Source organism: Epinephelus fuscoguttatus, linkage group LG6, assembly GCF_011397635.1.
Source record: "Epinephelus fuscoguttatus linkage group LG6, E.fuscoguttatus.final_Chr_v1".
In the NCBI taxonomy this organism is placed as follows: Eukaryota; Metazoa; Chordata; class Actinopteri; order Perciformes; family Serranidae; genus Epinephelus; species Epinephelus fuscoguttatus.
In genome coordinates this window covers 37,366,748-37,387,497 of record NC_064757.1, presented here as the reverse complement: position 1 = coordinate 37,387,497, position 20,750 = coordinate 37,366,748, and the positions used below count along the sequence as shown (strand labels likewise).

General features: G+C 40.3%; 2 protein-coding genes across 2 annotated transcripts; one reads left to right on the top strand and one right to left on the bottom strand.

Moving 5' to 3' along the window:
* Positions 1–1,931: 1,931 nt before the first annotated feature.
* Positions 1,932–14,139, top strand: wsb2 (WD repeat and SOCS box containing 2). The gene is made up of 9 exons (XM_049578556.1): positions 1,932–2,214; positions 2,422–2,590; positions 8,001–8,203; positions 8,288–8,419; positions 9,813–9,913; positions 11,136–11,332; positions 11,765–11,854; positions 12,107–12,223; positions 13,525–14,139. Exons 1-9 carry the CDS (start codon positions 1,947–1,949, stop codon positions 13,733–13,735), a joined length of 1,488 nt encoding a protein of 495 aa, XP_049434513.1. The 5' UTR covers positions 1,932–1,946; the 3' UTR covers positions 13,736–14,139.
* rfc5 (replication factor C (activator 1) 5) lies at positions 14,104–19,435 on the bottom strand. The gene is made up of 11 exons (XM_049578619.1): positions 19,282–19,435; positions 18,558–18,622; positions 18,167–18,303; positions 17,964–18,043; positions 17,775–17,848; positions 17,230–17,389; positions 16,638–16,719; positions 16,396–16,525; positions 16,141–16,218; positions 14,782–14,836; positions 14,104–14,683 (listed from the first exon to the last, which is right to left on the bottom strand). The coding sequence occupies exons 1-11, from the start codon at positions 19,326–19,328 to the stop codon at positions 14,584–14,586; spliced, it is 1,008 nt and encodes a 335-aa protein (XP_049434576.1). The 5' UTR covers positions 19,329–19,435; the 3' UTR covers positions 14,104–14,583.
* Positions 19,436–20,750: the final 1,315 nt, after the last annotated feature.

Genomic DNA, 20,750 nt, shown 5'->3' with positions numbered 1-20,750 from the left:
GTGGTCATTCATTAATCATTTAAATATTAATTCATGCAGACGTACCAAACATTTCCATCTCAGTTATCAGGTTTTGATGGATTTCTTTTGTCTTGGTGATTACAATTTGAATATCATGGGGCTGCTGCTCAGACAAAACAGTCAATTTGGACTTGTCATCCTTCAAATTGTTTCGATTAAGAACATTTTAATGATTCAATGAGTATGAAAATAATAGTCAGTGGCTCCCTAACTTTAATAAAAGAGTGTGTTTTTTTTAATTATTTTTTGGGGCATTTTTGGCCTTTATTTGATAGGACAGACAAGTGTGAGGGGTGGAGAGAGTGACATGCAGCAAAGGGCCACAGGTTGGAGTTGAACCCAGGCTGCTGCTGCAACAGCCTTGAATATGGGGCGCCTGCTCTACCACTAAGCCACCGACGCCCCAATAAAAGAGTGTTTTAAGTGAATGACAAAACTTAATTCAAAGTACATCATGCACATCATCTTTTTATTAAGTAGAATATTCAACACCAGTATGCCATTTTTACAGCTGCAAGGTTTAATCAAATGGAAATATTCTTTGTTTTATTAATGAGAAGAAAATAATCAGTCAAGACTTTTATAGCACTTTTGACTGCACTCAACTTTAGAACATAAGGCAAATTTAAAGTACTTTCACAATACATTAAAACATTAAACCACCATCCAGCATGAAATATTTAAATGCTCATTTGAAGGACTGAGAAATCAATAAATACAAGATAGGTCAAGATGTAACTGTAGTTTATTTACAGAATGTATAGCTTATGTAGGAAAAGCATGGTAACTATTGACTATTTAAAAAACTAAGAATAAATTACACCAAGATGCCTTTTTTTCCCATATCGAGGATATACTTAGCAAATCGCTCCATTTTAAAATTAGGACCATTCTTTTTTATCATTCCTCTTTGAACACAGGTATCAAGATGGCATTCAGCAAGGGCCCATGTTCTCTATGGTCCCCTCCACCCCACGGGCCCCAGCACAACCACAATGCCTGCACTGTCTATATTTACGCCTGTGGTTAAAATAATATAGTTATGATAAGCATATGAAGTAAATTTAAGAATCATTTAACACACTTTTCTCTGTATTATAATGACATTTTGATATCTTTTTAAAGTACTGGAATCTTGGCAAAAAAATATAAAACAACTGTCTTAATTTCAACTGATTTTTTTTATTATTGTTGACAAAATTAACACTTACAAAACATCAGGTAAAAAATATGAAAAAAAATATGACTGACATAAGTATATATGAAGGGTAATTAATGACAGTATTTAAAGATGATTGCATAAAAATAAGCGAACAAAATAAATCAATAAACAGATTTTATTTGTATGGTTTAAAAGCAATAAAATATAAAAGATAAAGAAAAGAGTAAAGACACAAAAACGTACAGTAAAAGGTAAAATTAATCATTAAATTATTTACAATAAAAAAAAATCACCATTAAAATGAATAAATGTGCTGAAAATAATAATAAAAATAAACTATTTGTATAACACTTTTCAAAACACAGATAAGTGCTTTATGAAACAAATAAAATGGAATACACCATCAAGATAAAAAAAAAACACAGCTAAAACCAAAATAGTATATTAAAAAAAAATTGTAACATTTTTGAAAAGCTTGACACTTTTTTTTGTCTTTTAATAAACTGAGAAAAATAAAAATAGTGATTTGAGAAGAAAAGGTAAAACTTTAAGAGGTGATTTCTGTTTGAAAAACAAACAAAAATATTTAGAATAAAATTTATTAGATATTCAAGGGCAAATTTATTACAGATGACGTCACAGGATGTTCCCATGGTGGAAATCAAAGAGATTTTTTTAATCCCGTATTATAATATACGTAGGGGGCGTGGCTTGATTGGAGGTTACGTAATTCAGAAAAACAAACGTGACGACGTTGCAGCCAATGACACAAAGTGACTCAGACAACCGGAAATCAGCTGAACATTTTGTTTGGCTCTCGCGCATTTCTCACATAGCAAACAGTGTATCACAGGAACAGACAGGTCGCAGCTCTCTGTGGGGACATACACACACATTTCACTGCACTCTGCCTTCATGTAGATGGACGGCTGGAGTCCAACAAGGCGGACACACTCAGGACTTTAAGGCGGAGAATGTGAAGACAGAGACGATGTGCTCCACGGGAACCAACGCGGAGCTTCAACAAACACGTAAGTCACTGTTTTGTGAATAATATCTAAGCTCTGGTGTGTTGCCACGAGACGCTCCGTGACGAGGCAGCGGAGAAACCTCCAGAGGCGACCCGACAACCTAGCAGTGACGCTGGATAATGAGGGGACGCGAGCTGCTGTCAGCGGTGAAGGGTGAATCTGTCAACCGTTTAATTTAATTTACGGTGCCTTTCCGTCCTCTTCCAGCGGCCGACCCGGCTCTGATCCTGGAGCTGAAGACTAGGAGACCTCCGTCCTTGGAGGGCCGGGCGGGATGCGAGACCTGGAGCGTGGACTTTTCCCCGGACGGAGCTTGGTTCGCCTGGTCGATGGGACACGGGATCGTGTGGGTGGTCGCCTGGCCTCTGGACTCTGAGTAGGTTTACCTGGACTGTAATCCAACAGTGATGCGTTCACGTGTCCCTTGTACATTCTGGCTTGTGTCAAAAGGGCGTGAAAAAGATGAGAAGAGGAGATAAGATATAATTTAATTACAGCAACTCAAGAATCTAAAAATTGGATCCCAGTACCAAGTGACATAAGACGGTTTAAATTTAAGATAAAATCATGGCTAAAGTCAACACATTCATAAGATAAGATAAGGTACACCTTTATTGATCCCACAATGGAGAAATTCCATCATGTCCCCATCACACATGAACTCAAACACTTAATCTAACATTGTGAAATCTTGTAATCTTGTAAATGTTGTAGTTATACTGTTGTTGTTGTTGTTAAATTCAATTAAATTTATAAAGGCCATCACAAATCACATATTGCCTCAGGGGTCAAATGTTGTGGTGTCTTAGCACTGTAGTTGTATTGTTGGATGACATGATATTGTGTTGTCTTGCCATTGTTATCGCTGGAGCCGTTGTGCAATGAATATGTTCTATTTTGTAATTGGGTTTTTAGCAGAGAAATTATTCTCTGTTTCCTGCCCAGGGACTACAGATGAAAATTAGCTTATAGCTAACTGGTGCGGCTAAGTAGCCGTGCACCGTCCCTGTTAAATAAATGTAAAACATTGTCAGAAGCGATAGAAGCAAAAAAGTTCCAGAACAAAAAAGATGATTAAAAGAACGTAAATAAATAAATAAATAAGATCGAGTAGAAAAAAAAGGTTAAATCAAAGACAGCAGCAAACGGATAAGTCTTCAGCTTTGATTTTTAAAAAAGTGAGAGTTAATGCAGACCTGCAGTTTTCTGGGAGTTTGTATCAGAGATGTGGTGCATAAAAACTAAACCCTGCTTCTCCATGTTTAGTCTTAACTCTGGGGACACAAAACCGACCTGTCCCAGAGGATATGAGAGGTCTGGAGGGTTCATAGTGTAACAAAAGATCAGGAATTTGGGCCCTAAACCATTCAGTGCTTTACAAACCAACAGTAGTATCTTGAAGCCGATTCTCTTACAGAAAGGAAGCCAGTGTAAAAAGTGTAAAGACCCCAAAACTGGAGTGTTCTTGGGCGTGGCGAGGACTCGAGCAGCAGCATTCTGAATCAGCTGCAGCTGCCTGGAAGGATATAGATGTTAAACAGAAGAGGTCCCACAATTGAGCCTTGGGGAACTCCACTTGTCATTTTTGTATGCTCAGACATGTAATTACCTACAGATACAAAGTAGTGCCTATCCGTTAAGTAGAAAGTGAACCAGCTTAGTGTTGTGCTTGTAATTCCCACCTAATTTTCATTTCATTCTAGTAATGTGTTGTGGTCGACTGTGTGAAATGTGGCAGGACTGAAATTCTGTCACTGTCTGTGGATGTTGTTTAAGACTTTAAAAAGAGCAGTAACAGTGCTGCGGTGTGGTTGAAGACCTGCATGGAGGACATCAAAACAGTTATTTAGTGCCATGAAGCTGTTCAGTTGGTAAAAAAAACAGCTTTAGGACTTAACAAGAGGTTTGATATGTGCCTGTAATTGTTCAGTAGTGACGTGTCTAGATTATTCTTTTGAAAGAGTGGCTTGATGACTGCAATTTTTAGGGCCTGTGGGAAGACACTTGAGAGAAGAGACTCATTTACAATTTGTAGAAGTTGTAAGGCCATGCAGACATTTTTGAAAAAGCCTGTTGGTGATGTCAAGGCAGCAGGAAGAGGGTTAGAGATGTTATATAATGTCCTCGATATTTTTCTGGTTGATCAGATAAAATTGTGTCAAGGTATTTGAATCGATTTTAGGTGGGTACAGGGACAACACAAAACTTGTACCAGATATAGAGGCACCAACTGCTTGTCTAATTCTCTGAATTATGTCTGTGAAGAAGGAGACAAATTTATTGCAGGCCCTGGTGGATACAGTTTAGAGGTTACTGTTAGCCTGTCGACAGAAGCAAACAAGGCATGTGCATTATTATTGTTTTTGGAAACGATATCAGAGAAGAAGTTTGAAACGATACTTGTAAAGTCTCTCTTTGTAGAGGTCATAATGAGCCTGGAGATTTGTTTTCCAGCACCTGCATTCAGCTTCATGACATTCTCTTATTTCTGTTTTGACCAGCTTGGCATTTCTCCATGTAGATCTTCTCTTGCCAGACACGACCTTAACCTTAGCAGGTGCAGTGGCATCAATAACATTTGTGATTTTAGAACTGAAATTATCATCGACTGAGACTTAAGAGAGCAACACACTGTTTTTTGGTTAACTCAGTTTGAACCTTTGTTTGCACAGAGATAGCACTCTCAAAGAAAACACAGGAATGATCTGAAAGAGCAACATCAGTCACCACAACCTCAGAAATGTTCAGACCCTTGGAGATAATGAAGCCCAGAGTGTGCCCCTTATTGTGTGTGGGCTCCGTCACATGCTGAGTCAGTCCACAGTTATCAAGAACACAACACAGTTCTTTAGTCCCTCTGTCCTTGGCATCGTCACCAAAAATAACTCACACACAGTCAAAGTCAAAACAGATTATGGACAGCAATTCTGTGCAGTTATCAAAAGGTTTCACCGCATTTGGGTGGCCTGTATATATTAAAAACAAAGGTCAAGAAGAGGAATTCAGCTGAAGAGACACATTTTTTAAGAGAGGCAAAGTTTCCATGAGATATCTGCTTGCACTGGAGGGAGTCTTCAAACACAACGGCAACTCCACCTTCATTCTTATCCACTGTAGCCTCACCCATATAGCTGAAGTTGGGAGGGGCTGACTCAATAACAACAGCTGCACTGTTATTTTGGTCTAACCAGGTTTCAGTGAAGAGTATAAAATAAAGATTGTGCTTGATAATAAAATCAGTTGATTAAAAATGTTTTTCCTGCCAAAGACCTGATGTTTAATAAATCTAGTTTCAATGTGTTAAGAGTATTATCTGCCTATTTTTAGGGGACAGACTGCGGCTGATGAGGAATGGATACTGAATTTGATATGCAGAATCAGTTGAGTGCTTCCTGTTTCCTAGCAGATACACCATTGTTATTCTGTTACCGGTCATAACTGAGGAATCTATCGGCACATACGGCCCCGGCTTGTCCTGGAAAGAGTGATGAGTACCACTGGCCTTGCAGCCTGTACATATTAATTAGAGCTTGATGCATTTTGTACACAGGCAGGTCTGTCAGGCTGAGGATGGGGCTGTTGTGGGGGGAGGGGAGGTTGGTTGCCATCTTAACTGAGATGATTGAGTCAGAACTGGTGGAGTTGGACACCAAGGGGGATTTCGGGGAGAGAAAAGTTAGGTACCAGCAGTGGATGAGTTTGAGGGGGTGAAGGAGGTAGATCCTCACAGGCATTGGTATTGGTGAGGAGGGTGGAAACTCTTTGCTCTGATGTATCACATGATCAGAGCTCTCCTCAGTTGGGGGGTGAGATAGTTCCTCCTCAAGGTTTCTGCCACGTCATGTTATGTCTTTCTCTCTTTTTAGATTCCTCTTGTATCTTGTCCTTAGCAGAGGGAACAGACGGGTGACGCTGAAAGTAGGTTAGAGGTGAACAGTTCTAGTCCTTGTTGTCTTAAAAGACATCTCCAGTCCCAGAAAAAGTTGAAGTTGTCAATAAAATGCAATGAATGAGCGGCAAATGCAGTTGAGAGCCAGGTGTTCAGTGCCAGCAATCTGCTGAATCTCTTTACTCCACTGATAAACACTTTGGCACTCAGACAGCTGTGTTAGTAAATCAATAAGCCACGTTTCAGGATTTCAGACTGTTGTTTTGCAACATCAGTTGACACTATGTGCAGTATCATGTGTTTTACGGTGGGGTGTGCAGCCAGGATATGCAGGACTCTGTCTGCCAAGTCAGACACCATATCCTTGGGAAAACAGAGTAATTTGGTGTTTTTACTGCACATGCTTTTTACATCTTTTACAGCGAAGGCACCATCAGAATTCGAGGCCAAGTTGTTGGCTTTTTTTTTGTAGCCTTTTACTTTCTGAGTAGCTTGTTGGGTGAAGATAAATGGTTAAGTCATCAGACGGAGATCCAGGGTCCTGCGTCGGTCGAGCAAATCTGTTCTCCAGCTGCACACTCGGTTGTTGTTGGAGAGACTTGTTGCGAGTTCTCCCTTTTGCAGCTGTCTGTGGACGTGTCTTGCTGAATACAGGGTTGATGAGGCGTTCTGCCTGGATGGAGATGCAGGCCAGCTGGTTGCATCACAAACCTCAGGGCGCTGGGCTCTGCCTGTTACTCGTCCTCCCATTTCACAAGGAAGTGATTTATTCTCAGGCTTTGCACCAAGAGTGTTTTAGGGTGGAGAACCACTTGTAGATTTATTACCCAGTACACAGCCCTCCTGTTTTTTGATAGTCTTATTGGTGCTTATTTGCAGTGTGTTAGCAAGCTCTCATCCACTGTTATGAGTTGATAGCAAAGTGCTGACGTTTCCACATAGTCCATTCACTTCCACGTTCACTTCTAAGCGGTGAATTTTGGTTTCCAGCACTGCAATCTTCTGGAGAAGTTTGTGGTAGTCGTCTGTGGAGATGGGGGCGATTAAAATAAAATCTATAGTGCTATAGTATAGTATAGTATAGTATAGTATAGTACAAATACTGCATGTTTATGAATCATAGTTGCACACAGTAGAAAGCCAAACAGTTAAGATAAAATTAGATAAGAGATATAAAAAGATTTTAGAGAGGACAGATAAGATAAGAAATAAAAAAAAGCTAAAAAAAAAAACCCATCAATTAAAGTAAATACAATAAAAATAATAAAAGCAATAAACCCATAATGATAATGATAATGAAAATATCTATAATAATAATAATAATAGTAATAACAAGAATCAAGAGATAATAAAAAGATGAGTAAATATCTGAATATAAAATATGAATTATTTATTTATGTATTCATTAAGTATTAAACATTCAATTAAACAGTCTCCGTACCATATGTTCCTCACAAGAAAGGATTTCTCTCTCCTCTAAGCTCCCTGTGTTCACTTGGGCTGAGGGTGTGTTTGAAAATGTTCAATATCTGTGCCAATATGATACCTGTATATAGGTCCTAATTAAAAAAGTTGTCTAAAGTACGATCAGAAAATGATATCAAAGAAAAAAACCTGAATCTGATCAACATTTAATGCTGGTTTTTGATACTGGACAGTTTTTGAAACTGTAAGTGTTTATTCTCTTTTTTTTAAAGTTAAAACATAAGAGCCAGAAAAATCAGTCTTTCCTGTTGTATTTACCTCACTGTTTGGTTGTTTACCTCTCTTGTACTCCTGATTATGACATTTCCAACAGCACTTAAAGGCAGCATCATTTAATCACCAGCTCCAGCTCCACACCACCTACATGAGTTTTTTATAGTATCTGCACACTTGATGCTCTTCTCACCCACAGAGATGGTCGGAATGGAGACATCGACCGAGGAGACAAGAGCTTCAGCTGTGGTCATCCAGTGTGGGGCCTTGCTTTTGGACCCAGACCCCCAAAATCAGCTGCGGTGGCACGCCAGGCTAAGATATCATCAAAATGGAAAAACAGCCTGCTTCTGGCCACGGGCCTGGAGAACGGGGTGATCAAAATCTGGAACGTGTTAACAGGTGAGACCTTTATTTATCAGAGCTGTATTCAGATGTGACGAGTCTGTCATGGCAGATTTTAAAATGCTTCTTATGTGCATTCAGGTGATGCTGTATTTGATCTGCATGGACACGAAGGTGTTGTGAGGGACCTGGTCTTCCCCCAGAACGGGACGCTCACACTCGTATCATCCTCTCGGGACAAGACATTGAGGATTTGGGACCTGGCTCAGAAAGGTATGAACAGTCAAGTATAAAATCCAGACACACCACTTGAAACACTGAACCCTCGATACAGTCAAGTCTTTTCCAAGTTCTCAGAAGATTAAAGTTTCCACCTCATCTTGTGCTAACATAATTTTGAATGGCGTTCACAAACAGTCTGCTGATATGACTCTGTGTGTGCTTACTTATCGAGAAGCAAAGCAAACACAGGGTTTCAGGAGTAAATAGTCTGAATAAGCAGCAGTTATTTACATTTAGGGTGGATGTTCCTATAGAGCTATTACATTGTTGTCCGTATATTTGCATGTTTTGCCCATAAACTATCATGTGTGCTCATTGCCGTGGACACCATTTCCCTAATGGTCCCAATACCATATGCCTTTATACTGATTTCCAACCTCTCAGGCAGCCAGTGGTTTCATTTAATCAAATAAAGTAGGAGAATTAGCTCACTGAGACTGGTAATACATCCCAGAACATTTTAAACATCATCATCAGGCTGTTTTTAAACCTGGTCTTTTGGTGTGTTTAAACAAATGAGAGAAAATCTGACTTTTGAACTTCATATTTAGCGCTCTAATTTCACAAATCAAGTACACATGCAACTTTTCTCGATTAATCGATTAGTTGTTTGCTCTATAAAATGTAAAAATGTTGTGAAAATTGTCTATTAGTGTTTCCAAAGTCCAAGATGACGTCCTCAAACGTCTTTTTTTGTCTGCAACTCAAAGATATTCTGTGTATTGTTGTAGAGAAACCAGACAATATTCACTTTTATCTTTCCAGCTCAAATCTTTAGTTTGCATGAAGCTACTAATGTCACATTATGCTTTCACAGTGTGCAGGTACGCGCCAGTTTTTGGTTCAGAGACAACGCTGCTCGTAAATGCAAGGCTTTCCTGCAGCTGACTGAATTGTTAAATGCCGCGGCATGCTTGAACGCACCTGCACTGAACCGTCCCTGGTCAAACATAAAGCCATTAAATGCTCACTGTGAGGTATTATTATCTCACAGTCTCCAGTTTCAAGGCTCTGCAAACTCAATGTCATGCTGCATTGATATTGACCGGAATCAGAGGCTGCCTGGAATGTTGTAAATCAGTTTAAAGGCTCATGATGTGCATTATACTTTATATTTAAATACAGGGCACTAAGCTTTCAAGCTGTTTTTGCTTCTGTGTATTTATCACTTCGCCTCTGTGTTTTGTCATTGCGCAGCCCAACTGAACTAAACCTGTTCGAATGCAAGAGGTTAAAGCAAACAGATGTTCATGTTAACACACGTACGAGGAGTTACATCCTCCACCTCTTCAGGAGCTGATTGTGCAAAAGGTTTTTTTTAATATCCAGTGATGCTTTTATATTCTGCCTCGTTTAATCAGAGCTTCTATTCTGTCTCTTGCAGGTAAAAAGGTGCAAGTGCTCTCTGGCCATAAAGACTGGATCAGCTGCTGCTGCGTATCATCAGACTGCAGCATGATCGCATCTGTCGGCAGATTTGACAGAGTGAGTTATATCTTTCATATTTAAGGCAAAGCCAGACGTTGAAACACGGAAGCACATACATTTGCAAGACTGAATAATCCCAAGGAATTTTATTTTATATAAATTTATTTGTGCATGTGTTGTTTATATGTACTTTTTTGATGCTTCTTCATGCCCAAAGTCTCCAAACCGTCCAAAATCATTCTGACAGAACAAAGCTCCCCTTTATCCAGCCTTTTCCTCCTCCATTTCCCACCGTAATCGTTAATCAAATATTCAGCATCTCAGCTCAGCAGAATGGGACTCTTATCTGTTGCACAACTTTGTGATTTCATCTGCCAAGAAGTGACAGTTTTGTAACATAATCCTGCGTCAAGTTCATGTTTAAAGGACACTGGACTGATTAACTACAGAGTTTCTTTTTGTTTAACTCTTCCTCCTCAGCATTTCCCATGCTGATTTTTGTGTGATATAAATATCCAGAGAATTTCAGCTTTTACATGCTTCTTGATCGTGAATAGTTTCAGAACATTGGTGTGTGCCTTTCTAAATCCAATCAGTTTAAGCTTCCACAGGTGGACTCTAATCAAGAGAAATGGGAGCCACAGCAGTGTCACAGCAAAAGGGAAAGGGAGAGTGTATTCCTTTGTAACTCAAGGCTTTTCCTGGCTGATCTTTTACCTGTCCAAATATTTAAAGAGAATTTCAGGCGTTACAAATGTCTGGTCACGAGCCTGTTTAACTACATCACATGTAGCGTTTAAGACATTTGTTTCCAGTGCAGAGTTTGCTCCCAGGTGTTTTTGGCCATGTCTGTCATTCTCAAACATGCAGTGACCTGGTTATCTTCTTCTGCTCCTGTGTTTTGCAATTTGATTCTTTGCTCTCTTCACGTGGAGACATTTGGAGCACCGGGGAGTGCTTTACATTCCTGTCAAACGGCTAATATGTCACCTTATCATTTGCAAAGAACACCAGGCAGCTTAACATTGTGTAATACCAGTTTTTATGATCACAATCGCACCTTAAACTGCTTGGGGGCATGTTGGAGCATGTCCTGTTGACAGGCACTGAGTCAGTGTACTTGAGAATCTGAGCTGTAGTATTTCTGGAACGTCTGCAGTTGTTGCCGAGGGGCAGAACGACTTTGGGTCCTAAGTTGACCTACATTAATATTCCTAATTAAAAACAGCCCTCACTGCAATGTACAAAGACTCATTAACCCTTTTTTTACCTCTGTCAGATGGTGTGTCTGTGGAGTCTGCGCTCGTATACGTTCATCAGGAACCTGACAGGAGGGACCCACAAGACCTTGTACCTCCTGTCCTCCTGTGACTTCTCTCCTGATGGGGCGGTGCTCGCCACCGCGGCCTTCAGCGGCTCCAGCTGGTGGATCGACCTCTGGGACCCATACACTGCAGAGAAACTGGCCACTCTGGTGTAAGTTTACACTCGGATTTCAGTCTTAAAATGTCTTGAATATGTTGTAAATGAAAGGCATGTGTGCTCCTAAAACTGATATCCTGACCCCTCACACTGTTGGCAAATACATTTTGTGCTTTTTGAGTTTTATTTTTGAAGCCAGTTCTCACTTGGAAAGTCAAAATAGCTCCAAGAGGGTTAAAAAAAAATGCTGCGGGAAACCAAACCCATCCTATACTGTCACTATCAGCGTTTACATCTGTTGCACTGCCTGGAGGTGTGTCCTGTGTCTTGCTCAACCTGTTTTTGTACCTCAAAAACACCCCATCTTACTTATTGTTTTAATATGTGAAGTTTAACATCGAGGGCATGAATACAAAGGATTGTAGCCACCTTGTATGTAGCAATATTCTTAAAAACTCCTTTACAATATGTTTGTTTAATCCACAGTGACTACTTTGAAGATTACAGACAAAATCAAATCTCAGCAATACAGTTTTCTCCCAACGGTTTACACTTGGCGATGGTGACTGACGACAGGTGAGTGGTTTAACAGCTCCATCTCAAATCTCATACTGACAGTTTGCACAGGAAGTCAGTTTTATGCCAGTGAGGAAGAGACAGCAGCACACAGACAAAAGACATTAGAATAAAAGGAACTTGGGATCCTAGTACCATTTTGCATCTAAACAATACAATACAACCATTATATTTTAGTTTTGGTTCTCTAAAGGAAAAAGTTTGAGCACCCCTCATGTACAGAATGATTAGAGACAGTTGTTGTGTTTGCAGAGCTCTTCGGGTCTGGGAGCCGGGACAGAAAGGGATGGTGATGCAGACGAGACCGGACCGAGACTCTAATGGACTCTGCTGCAAATACCATCCACAGGGGGGAGTGGTCGCCACAGGGTAAAGATCTGAAAGCATCGATTATGAAACTTTCTCTGCTTGTAGACTTTAAAGGTGGATTTAGAACTGCTGTAGCCTGTGGAGGGTGGTGGCTGAATTCAGCAGAGTCACAGTGGTGACTCAGGGTGTTTCCACATAGTCCTCTTCAAACAAACCAAACTTGGTCCACTGAAAGTGCACCAAAAAGTGGACTAAGGGAAGGCTGACGTGGTTTCATCTGTTTTTTCAGGCGTCCCAGTGCAATAGCATGTGATCTAGAGGGCTAAACACAATGGCCCCTTTTCCACCACAGGAACTTTTATTTTTTAACTTTTTATTCTTTCTACCTGGGATTCTGAAAAACGTTGTCGCGTTTCCACCGAAATTACCCAGGGAAAAAAATTTCCCCCAACCCGAAACTTTCCCTGAAAAAACTACCTAGTAGAGGGGTAGGACTTTTCAGATTACCAAGAATTCTTGAGGGGTGGGGCTGTTTCCTGAAGAACGGTGACTGGTGGAACACACACTTGCAGTGTTCGGCACTTCCTGGCACGGGCAGCCGCTGCAAACTTTATTTCATTTCTACAAGCTTCACTCGTGTTTTGAATAAGGATGGGTACAGAAACCTGGTAATGACAGAGAGGAAAGCGAACCTGGAGCGCTTTGTGTTCACAGTGTACGTTAGGTGAACTGCAGTGTGGACTTTGAAGCGAACCGAACTCAGACCAGCTCCAAGGTGGTCCAAAATACGGTGTACATGTGCACAAATAAATGCTGAGTCACTATTATGAGTCCGTTTAGAGGCCTGAAAAGGACCAGGTGTGAAAACAACCTGTTTCATGATGAAAAAGAACATCCATAAACTACTTCCATGCTTTTTTAACCGAAACACAAACCAAGCTAAAATTATCTGTCAATTACTCAAGAATTTACAGTTTTTAATAACTGATCAGACACATTATTCAACTATTAATTCATGAGGAAAAGTGCCACACATTTGCTGATTCTGGCTTCATAAATGTAAGAAAGAAAAATCCAACAGAAATGCAAATACAGAAACCTACAGTTCAGTGTCCTGTACTGATTTGCTTGTTTCATTTTTGTGTTTCTATTCTGAAATGTCAACAGCTGTCATTTCTTTCTCTTTAAATAACCCTCCAACTACTTTCAATGTTTCAACTTAAACAAAAAAATTAACAATCTATAACTTAAATACACCTGCAATTTTCAGTGTAAGCAAGATATCTTTTTCTAGTTTTGCATGTTAAAGTTGTATGTGGACAACATATAACTTTAACACTAATCATCCCCTCTCGTTACAGAACCAGAGACGGCCACGTGAGGTTCTGGAACGCGCCCAGGACTGTGCCCAGCCTGTGCCACCTGTGCCGATCCATCCTGCGCCACTCGGTGTCCACACACCAGATGGAGCCACTGCCCCTCCCCAAGAGGATCCTCAAGTACCTCACCTACCGTAACATCCCCAACCGCCTCAAGACCTGCTGCTCCTCAGACGAAGAGTGGGAGGGTTAAATAGGAACCTTAACAACTGACATTTACAGCAAGTGATTGTCACGCACTCTCATAAGAATAATGCCTTTGTTGCTGATTAAGGGATGTTTTCAAAACTCAATTTAGCACAAGAAGCGTCTGTTATTGTAATCTACTTTAGATGCAACATTCCTATATTAAGGGTTTCATTTATTGCACTACTACTGTAAGATGATGCATAAACTCCATGTTCACGTGCTTAGTTTACTTAAATACCACAATTTTATACTATTAATTTATTGTGTAAATATCATGTAAATGTATTTCTAATTTCTGTGTTTATCAAATGCACTACTATTGTACTGTATCTGCACATAGTAATTGTTCATATAAAATAACAGAAACTGGACTTATAGGAAATAGTTTTAATAAACAGATTGAATGTACATGTCCAAGGTGTGTTCTTACAGTTCACTGACATTTTTTTTTACCTCATTTCCAATGCATGAATTTGTGACAGTGGGTTGATCTTGCACTGGTGCTTAAATTTAGAGCTTTCTGAGTTCGTATTCAGTGCCCACAGGATGCATGTTTTTTTTTTTGTTACAAACAACTGCTTTCCATTTTGCTCAGCTTGTACGCAGATGTGTGACTAAGATGGCTGCTAGCATTCGTTTCTTCACTGCACATAAACTCTGCAGTGCAGTGGACACTTATGGGCATCTGTTCTCTCTCTAAATAAGCAAGTGATTCCATCGATTTTTTTTTTTTTTTTAATCATGCCAGATCAGTGATGGTGGTCACCAAGAAATTGGTGAAAACGTTTCTCTCCACCAGTGGTTTGTGGTCAAGAGGCAGAGTTTCATTGTGGGGTAAAGTGGTAACTGTATCTACGAGGCCTCGCTGACCACGAGGTCTCTGACCGCCTGGAATGCTGCGACCATGGAGCTGAGCTGGATCTTCTCACTGGTTCCTGAAGCGAGCCTGTGTCTGAGGAGACGACACACGATAACTGTCAACATCTGGATGTTTCAATAACTTTTATTTAATGTTAGTTTATGTAAATAAGCATGAGTTATGGCACTTACTCAATGTCAGCCAACTTGATGAGCAGACCAATGCGGATGGCAGGAGGAAAGTCCACTGGAGGGGAGACAAAGAGAAAATTAATTCAGATATTTGTCTGGCACCAAACTACTGAAGATCGACACAAACAAACCCTCAAACAAAGCAACTTCCATTATTCAGCAGGGTCATTATCTGAGACACAGATCTGGTGGCTCTCCAGCTAAATAATAGGCTTGTTCATGATGAGCCAGGCCTGTGCAGAACTGATCACCGGCAGTAACCTCACAGTGCATGCCGGTGTGATGTGTGTCCAATTTGATCCCAACTTGCTGCAGCATCTGACTGCAAACACGTAGGACATGATGGGAAACGCCTCATCAAACAGCTGACTGGCTCTTAGTTTTGACACAAACATCATGTGTTGTAGAAAAGTTTGTTTAATTCTAATATTTAATCCTAAATCAGCCATTAGTCTCATGTTTCTGCAATGAAGATTCACTCTGTTTTATGGTTGATATTAATACTTGGTTTGCAAACCTCAGGCAGCCTAAAGATGGCTCTAACAGGATGTAAATATTTCTGTGACTCTCTGTACACTCTGCAGCTTTGTTTTGCTGCCCCCTGCTGTCTGATCGTGCCCACTTTCCTAGTGAGGTGCACTTCATCTCAAACAAGCCTCAGTCAAGTCATGTGACAGTCAACACATAAACCACCCACACAGCTTACTGTGGTTATTAAGCTATGGCTCTAAGCTATGAAAATTGCGGACACAATGCGGAAAACAAACAAACACAAAGACAGAGAGTGAATCCCTGGCTTTCACTTTCGCTGGCGATACTGTTCGAGTAGCAACCAATGATTCCTGCATTGTATACCTTTAACACAGTAGTCTCTATATACAGACTCTACATTCAGTGAATGTAGAGTCTGTAGGCAAACCCCGGAGATCTTGCCTCCGGAAGAAGAGCGGAAGAGCCCTGGTTTCCGGTTGTAGGCTGTTTGTAGTCCGCGTGATATTGACCAATCACGTTTGAGCCGGCTGCAGTTGTTGCCAGGTTAAACGGTCCGTGCGGTGAACTAACGAGGCGGAACATAATTGGCGTCACTGCAAACTCTGAATCCATCGCAATGGTTCAGCAGATTTACTATATATAAACATATATAAACGGAAGTCGGAAATGGAAATTCACCTCCTCCGCCCAAATCAAACCGGAATGCCAAAAAATCTGGGGTCTGCCCCCAGAGGCTGTATCGCCGTCTGCTGGAAGTCAGACGCCGAATACAGCCGATGGGTTCAGAGAATGTTAACACAATAACACAGTACCCTGTTGTAAACAAAATGTTGTTTTTTTCCATTGAAGAAACTGCAGTGTCCTTACCTCTGTGTATGAGCAGATGAACCTCAGTGAGGATATCATGCAAGGCCAAACCTTTCAAAGTCTTGAGCTCCAGGATTTCTGTGAAGGAAATGTTAAGGAGTTGCAACAACACAAACTGAGCTGGTGTTAGTGGGCGTCTTGTTTCACATTTTGATGAGTTTAGCCAATCAAATCCCCAAACTTCAAATTAAATCATGCAAAACAAGTATAGCATGGGTAATATTTACTGCAATTACAAGACAATGTGGAGGATACGCTTGTACGCTGCAGTGAAGTCTTTGTTGAGCGACCATTCGAGGATGTTGGCTATATCTGAGCGGAGGGGGTGACCCGTGCAGATGTACACATTTTCCTCTGTGACCTTCCCGTACGCCATACTGGTGCTCTGAAATCACACAGGTGGAGCACAGTTAGCACATGAATGAAAACACTGAAGTGACAGTGAGGACAGCGACGCTCCACCACGAGGCACAATGATGGTGAGCTTTTGGTCGTACCTGCAGTATGTTGAGTGATCTTCTCATGTCGCCTGATGATAGCGTAACAATGGCCTTCATCCCACCTGGATTTATGTCAATACTAACACACAAAAGAATCACTCTTTCAATTAACAGTTTCAATTTGTGACAGGCATCATCTTTAAACAAAATTATATGACTATCAAACTGCGATACCTTTGTAAAAATACCATAAATGGACAATGTTGTAGATTGGCTTCTTTGATTTTACGCTACTGGTACTGATTTACTGTGACTAACCCAAACAGAGCCCTATTTCTCCATTAACATATTGACTGTTTTTTTTTTTTAAAGAGGACAGGATTTTTCTTGTTCTAAAATCAACCTTTCACTTTTTCCTCACTATCTGTCACAGTAACAAAACTGTTTGGGAAAACCGGCCGAGAAATAAGAGTGCCTTTTTGTTTTGTGTCGTAAAGCAACTTCTTTTGATGATAAAATAACATGTTTTGTATCACTATGATTGATGAAAAAAAAACAACAACACACAGCATCTTTAAATCTCTTCCACATCAGATTGTTTCAGCAGTGGATGGAGAAGAAAACATTCACAGCACACACACTTTCTCACCTCTCCTGCTGGACTACGTGCTCCAGCCGAGGGATCATCTGGTCCGGGGACAGCGGGCCGAAGCGAAACCTGGTGCAGCGAGACTGCAGGGCCGGGATGATCTTGGACAGGTAGTTACAGATCAGACAGAATCGAGTGTTTTCTGTAAACTTCTCAATCACTGAGGGAAAGACAGAGAGATAGAGTGGGATGAGAACGGGATGAACACAAGTTAAGCTCTGACATGTCCCTGTCTTCTTAAAGTCCTCTCATACAACTCGCTGTTAAAACCTAAAACATTTAAAATGATTTTGAATCCTTGCTGACAACATCTTCCTACATGTCATAGGTATGTTACTTCACCATGATACTACATGTCTGTAAAGGTAAAAGTGTTCCAGTTTAACTCAATCAACGGTTAAATCTTCTGATAGGTGTTGCTTTTTAGAATGAATATCAGGGTGCGCAAGCAGATATGCTGTAATTCACCAGTAGCCAAATTGTCTGGCTGTTCAGTGAGCCGTGTGGCTCACAGTGGGCAACGCCCGGCCGAACAGATGGCCTACCTCGCCGCAATGCATTCTGGGCATCCTGGGTCATGGCATCAGCCTCGTCCAGTATCACTAACTTGAAGCCCTTCCTGGAGGACAAGAGGCACGGACAAAAAGGCAGGCAGCAGTTTAAATAATCTCCTTTGCTATTATGGGTTGTAGATAAAAGAAAAGAGCATGAAGAACATAGATTTTTAGTCTTACTTGAAGATGGTCCTGGTGCTGGCAAAACTCAGAACGGGACCTCGTACAACATCAATGCCTCTGTCATCTGATGCGTTTAGCTGCAAAACAAAACGAGTCAAATATCAAATCAAAGAACCACAAAGTCTGCGGTGCAAAGAAAAGTGGAAGCCTTCACATCCCAACAAACCAAATGCTTGTCATGATGATTAATTGTAGTGTACCTCCAACACCATGGAGTTGAACTCTTTGTCCTTGTACAGCTGCCTGGCACAGGCGAGGATGGTGGAAGTTTTGCCTGTTCCAGGGGGGCCATAGAACAAGAGATGGGGAAGCTTGTCCTCACTGATGAACTTCTGGACTGAAGAGATGAAAACACGGACAAAATTAACCGTCTGAATTTGACTGGGTCCTTTCTAATGTTAATTTGAAATATGAGGAAATATTGGCTTCAGCACTGGTCAAATTTAATACAGTTACATCACAGATAAGGATCGGAAACACTGATAGACAGCAAGCAAAGTTATCTATCTTTAATTCATATTTATGTACCATTAAGTGTGATGCTTTAGTTTTGGAAATGAGGGTTATGTATTTATGTATTCATATACTTACTGGTGCTTAGAATATCCTTGTGTGAGATCAGATCATCAAGTGTCTGTGGTCTGTATTTTTCAACCCTGGAGCAGAAAACACATCACCCATTAATGATGTTTTAAATAATAAATACTTGCAACAGCTCAATGACAAATGCTAGCAACACATGCATGCAGCACAAGATCACTAAACATAAATAGCTAAAAATAATACCATGTTTTAAACCCTGAAAATCATCATTCTTTGCATACTGGTGTAAACTACAGAGCGAACTTCATTAAGAATTTGTCTAATTTAATACGATCTTACGTATAAGTTTAAATATATATGCAAGACGCTTTATCTTAATAAAGATTTTACATTTTTGAGTACCACTTTTCAAATCGGCATACATATTATGTAGGTCTACTGTGCACTTATATGTTAAATAAGCTGGCAACTTTGTAATTTCGTCACAGTAGACGCTGCTAAATTTCCCATGAGTCAATTGGTTCAAGAGGCAACACGACAATACCTGACGCATTGACAGGTTCATGTGTATGCCGAATTGAAGAGAAGCTCACCTAGCGCAAGATTTAATATTCGTTTAACAAGTATGAGTAATATCTAACGTTATTTGTAAATACCAGAGAAGCTAACATTACAACGACGCTGCTATCTTCACTCTATAACGTTAGGTACGTTAGCTAGCTAGCAACAACGACTTCAACCTCTCTGCGATAAACAGCGGCTTTAAACTCACCACGGTAAGTTCCTGGTCTGTGGCGGAGCTTTACTTGTTGAGGCCATGTCTCCTGTTGACTGTGACTTTAGCTCCAAGCTGTGTTTTTAATACTTTCAGAGTTTTGAACACTTCCACTCTACGTTTACTGTCTTTGGCGCGCTCCACAACAAAAACGGGCGTCAAACGTCACGACGTAGAGCCAATCGGATCGCTTGTTCGGATCATGTGGGCGGGGTCTCGATGACACGAATGCCCACTGTAAAAAAAAGTGTGCGAATTATGAAAAAATATATTTTTTAAAGTGTAAGCCTACACTGCAAACATATTTGTGGTGCACTTTGTAAATACAGTTCTGGATCAAATGTAATCTTGAAAACATCAGATATAATGCTGTTAATGCTGTACTATCTTTCTCTACAAGCCAGTGTTTTATTTAACTAGGCTGGACCCAATGCTGACTGAGGGCTCTGCAGGTGACACAAAGAAACTGTCATAAAAATTTGCCACCGGTGTCCTCACCCTGCCTCATTAGAGGTGGCATTGCTATGCAGAGTTCAGATCCCTAAGAGAGCAAATTATCACAATTAACAACTTAGTTGTTAATTCTCCCATCTGAGTTGTTTTGTTTTATGAAGTTCTTTACAATATAATTTCACCACTGTTATACTCAGTTAGTTATGGAACTGACAAATGATCCAATGATAAAAAAGTTAAAAGTCTGCAGGCTTGTCTTGGCCTTAAATTGTGCACACACACCTCAACATGTTACTTTAATTTAATAAAATAAAGCTCATTTACTCTCCTCATAAACTGTAGGTTACTCCACTTTACCCCAACATGACCTTTTTTGCATTGTAGTTTTTAATTCAAATGTATGTGAAGATGCAGGTTTAAGCCACAAGAGAGTCAAAAAACCTTAATCTGAGGGCCTCACACACTGAGAGTTTATTTAGGCCTAGTGTGTAACCATTCATCCAACCTGTCTAGTGTCTCATTCTTGAAGCAGGTGTTGCATTTAATGAACTGAAAAAGACAGTGATGCCCATTGTATTTATTTTCAGTTGTATGAAGAATACAAGACAATGGCGACAATCAAATATGCTTATTTATTTACATGTGACAAAAAGTCCAGTGCACCTGCACATTTTTAGATGGCACAGTTTCCCTGAATTTCGATTATTATTCCATCCAACACTTTATAGCAGGAGATCCCAACCGTTTCGACTCCTTGAAATGAAGCAGTGTCTTGTCACCTTACCACAGATTAGTGACACCAGTTGTGAGCAGCCAGAGAGGGTTTTTTCCTCCTCAGATTCTTTCATTTGAAAGATTTTTGAAGAACATGGTGACAGTATCCAGTCAAGAAAAGCAACATTTAGATTAAAGTCAGTAGAACAAACATACACTTAATGTTGTGTAACAGAAACATATATTCTTTACTGCACATCTCTTAAACCATCTTATACCCTCTCAGATTTGTCATGGCA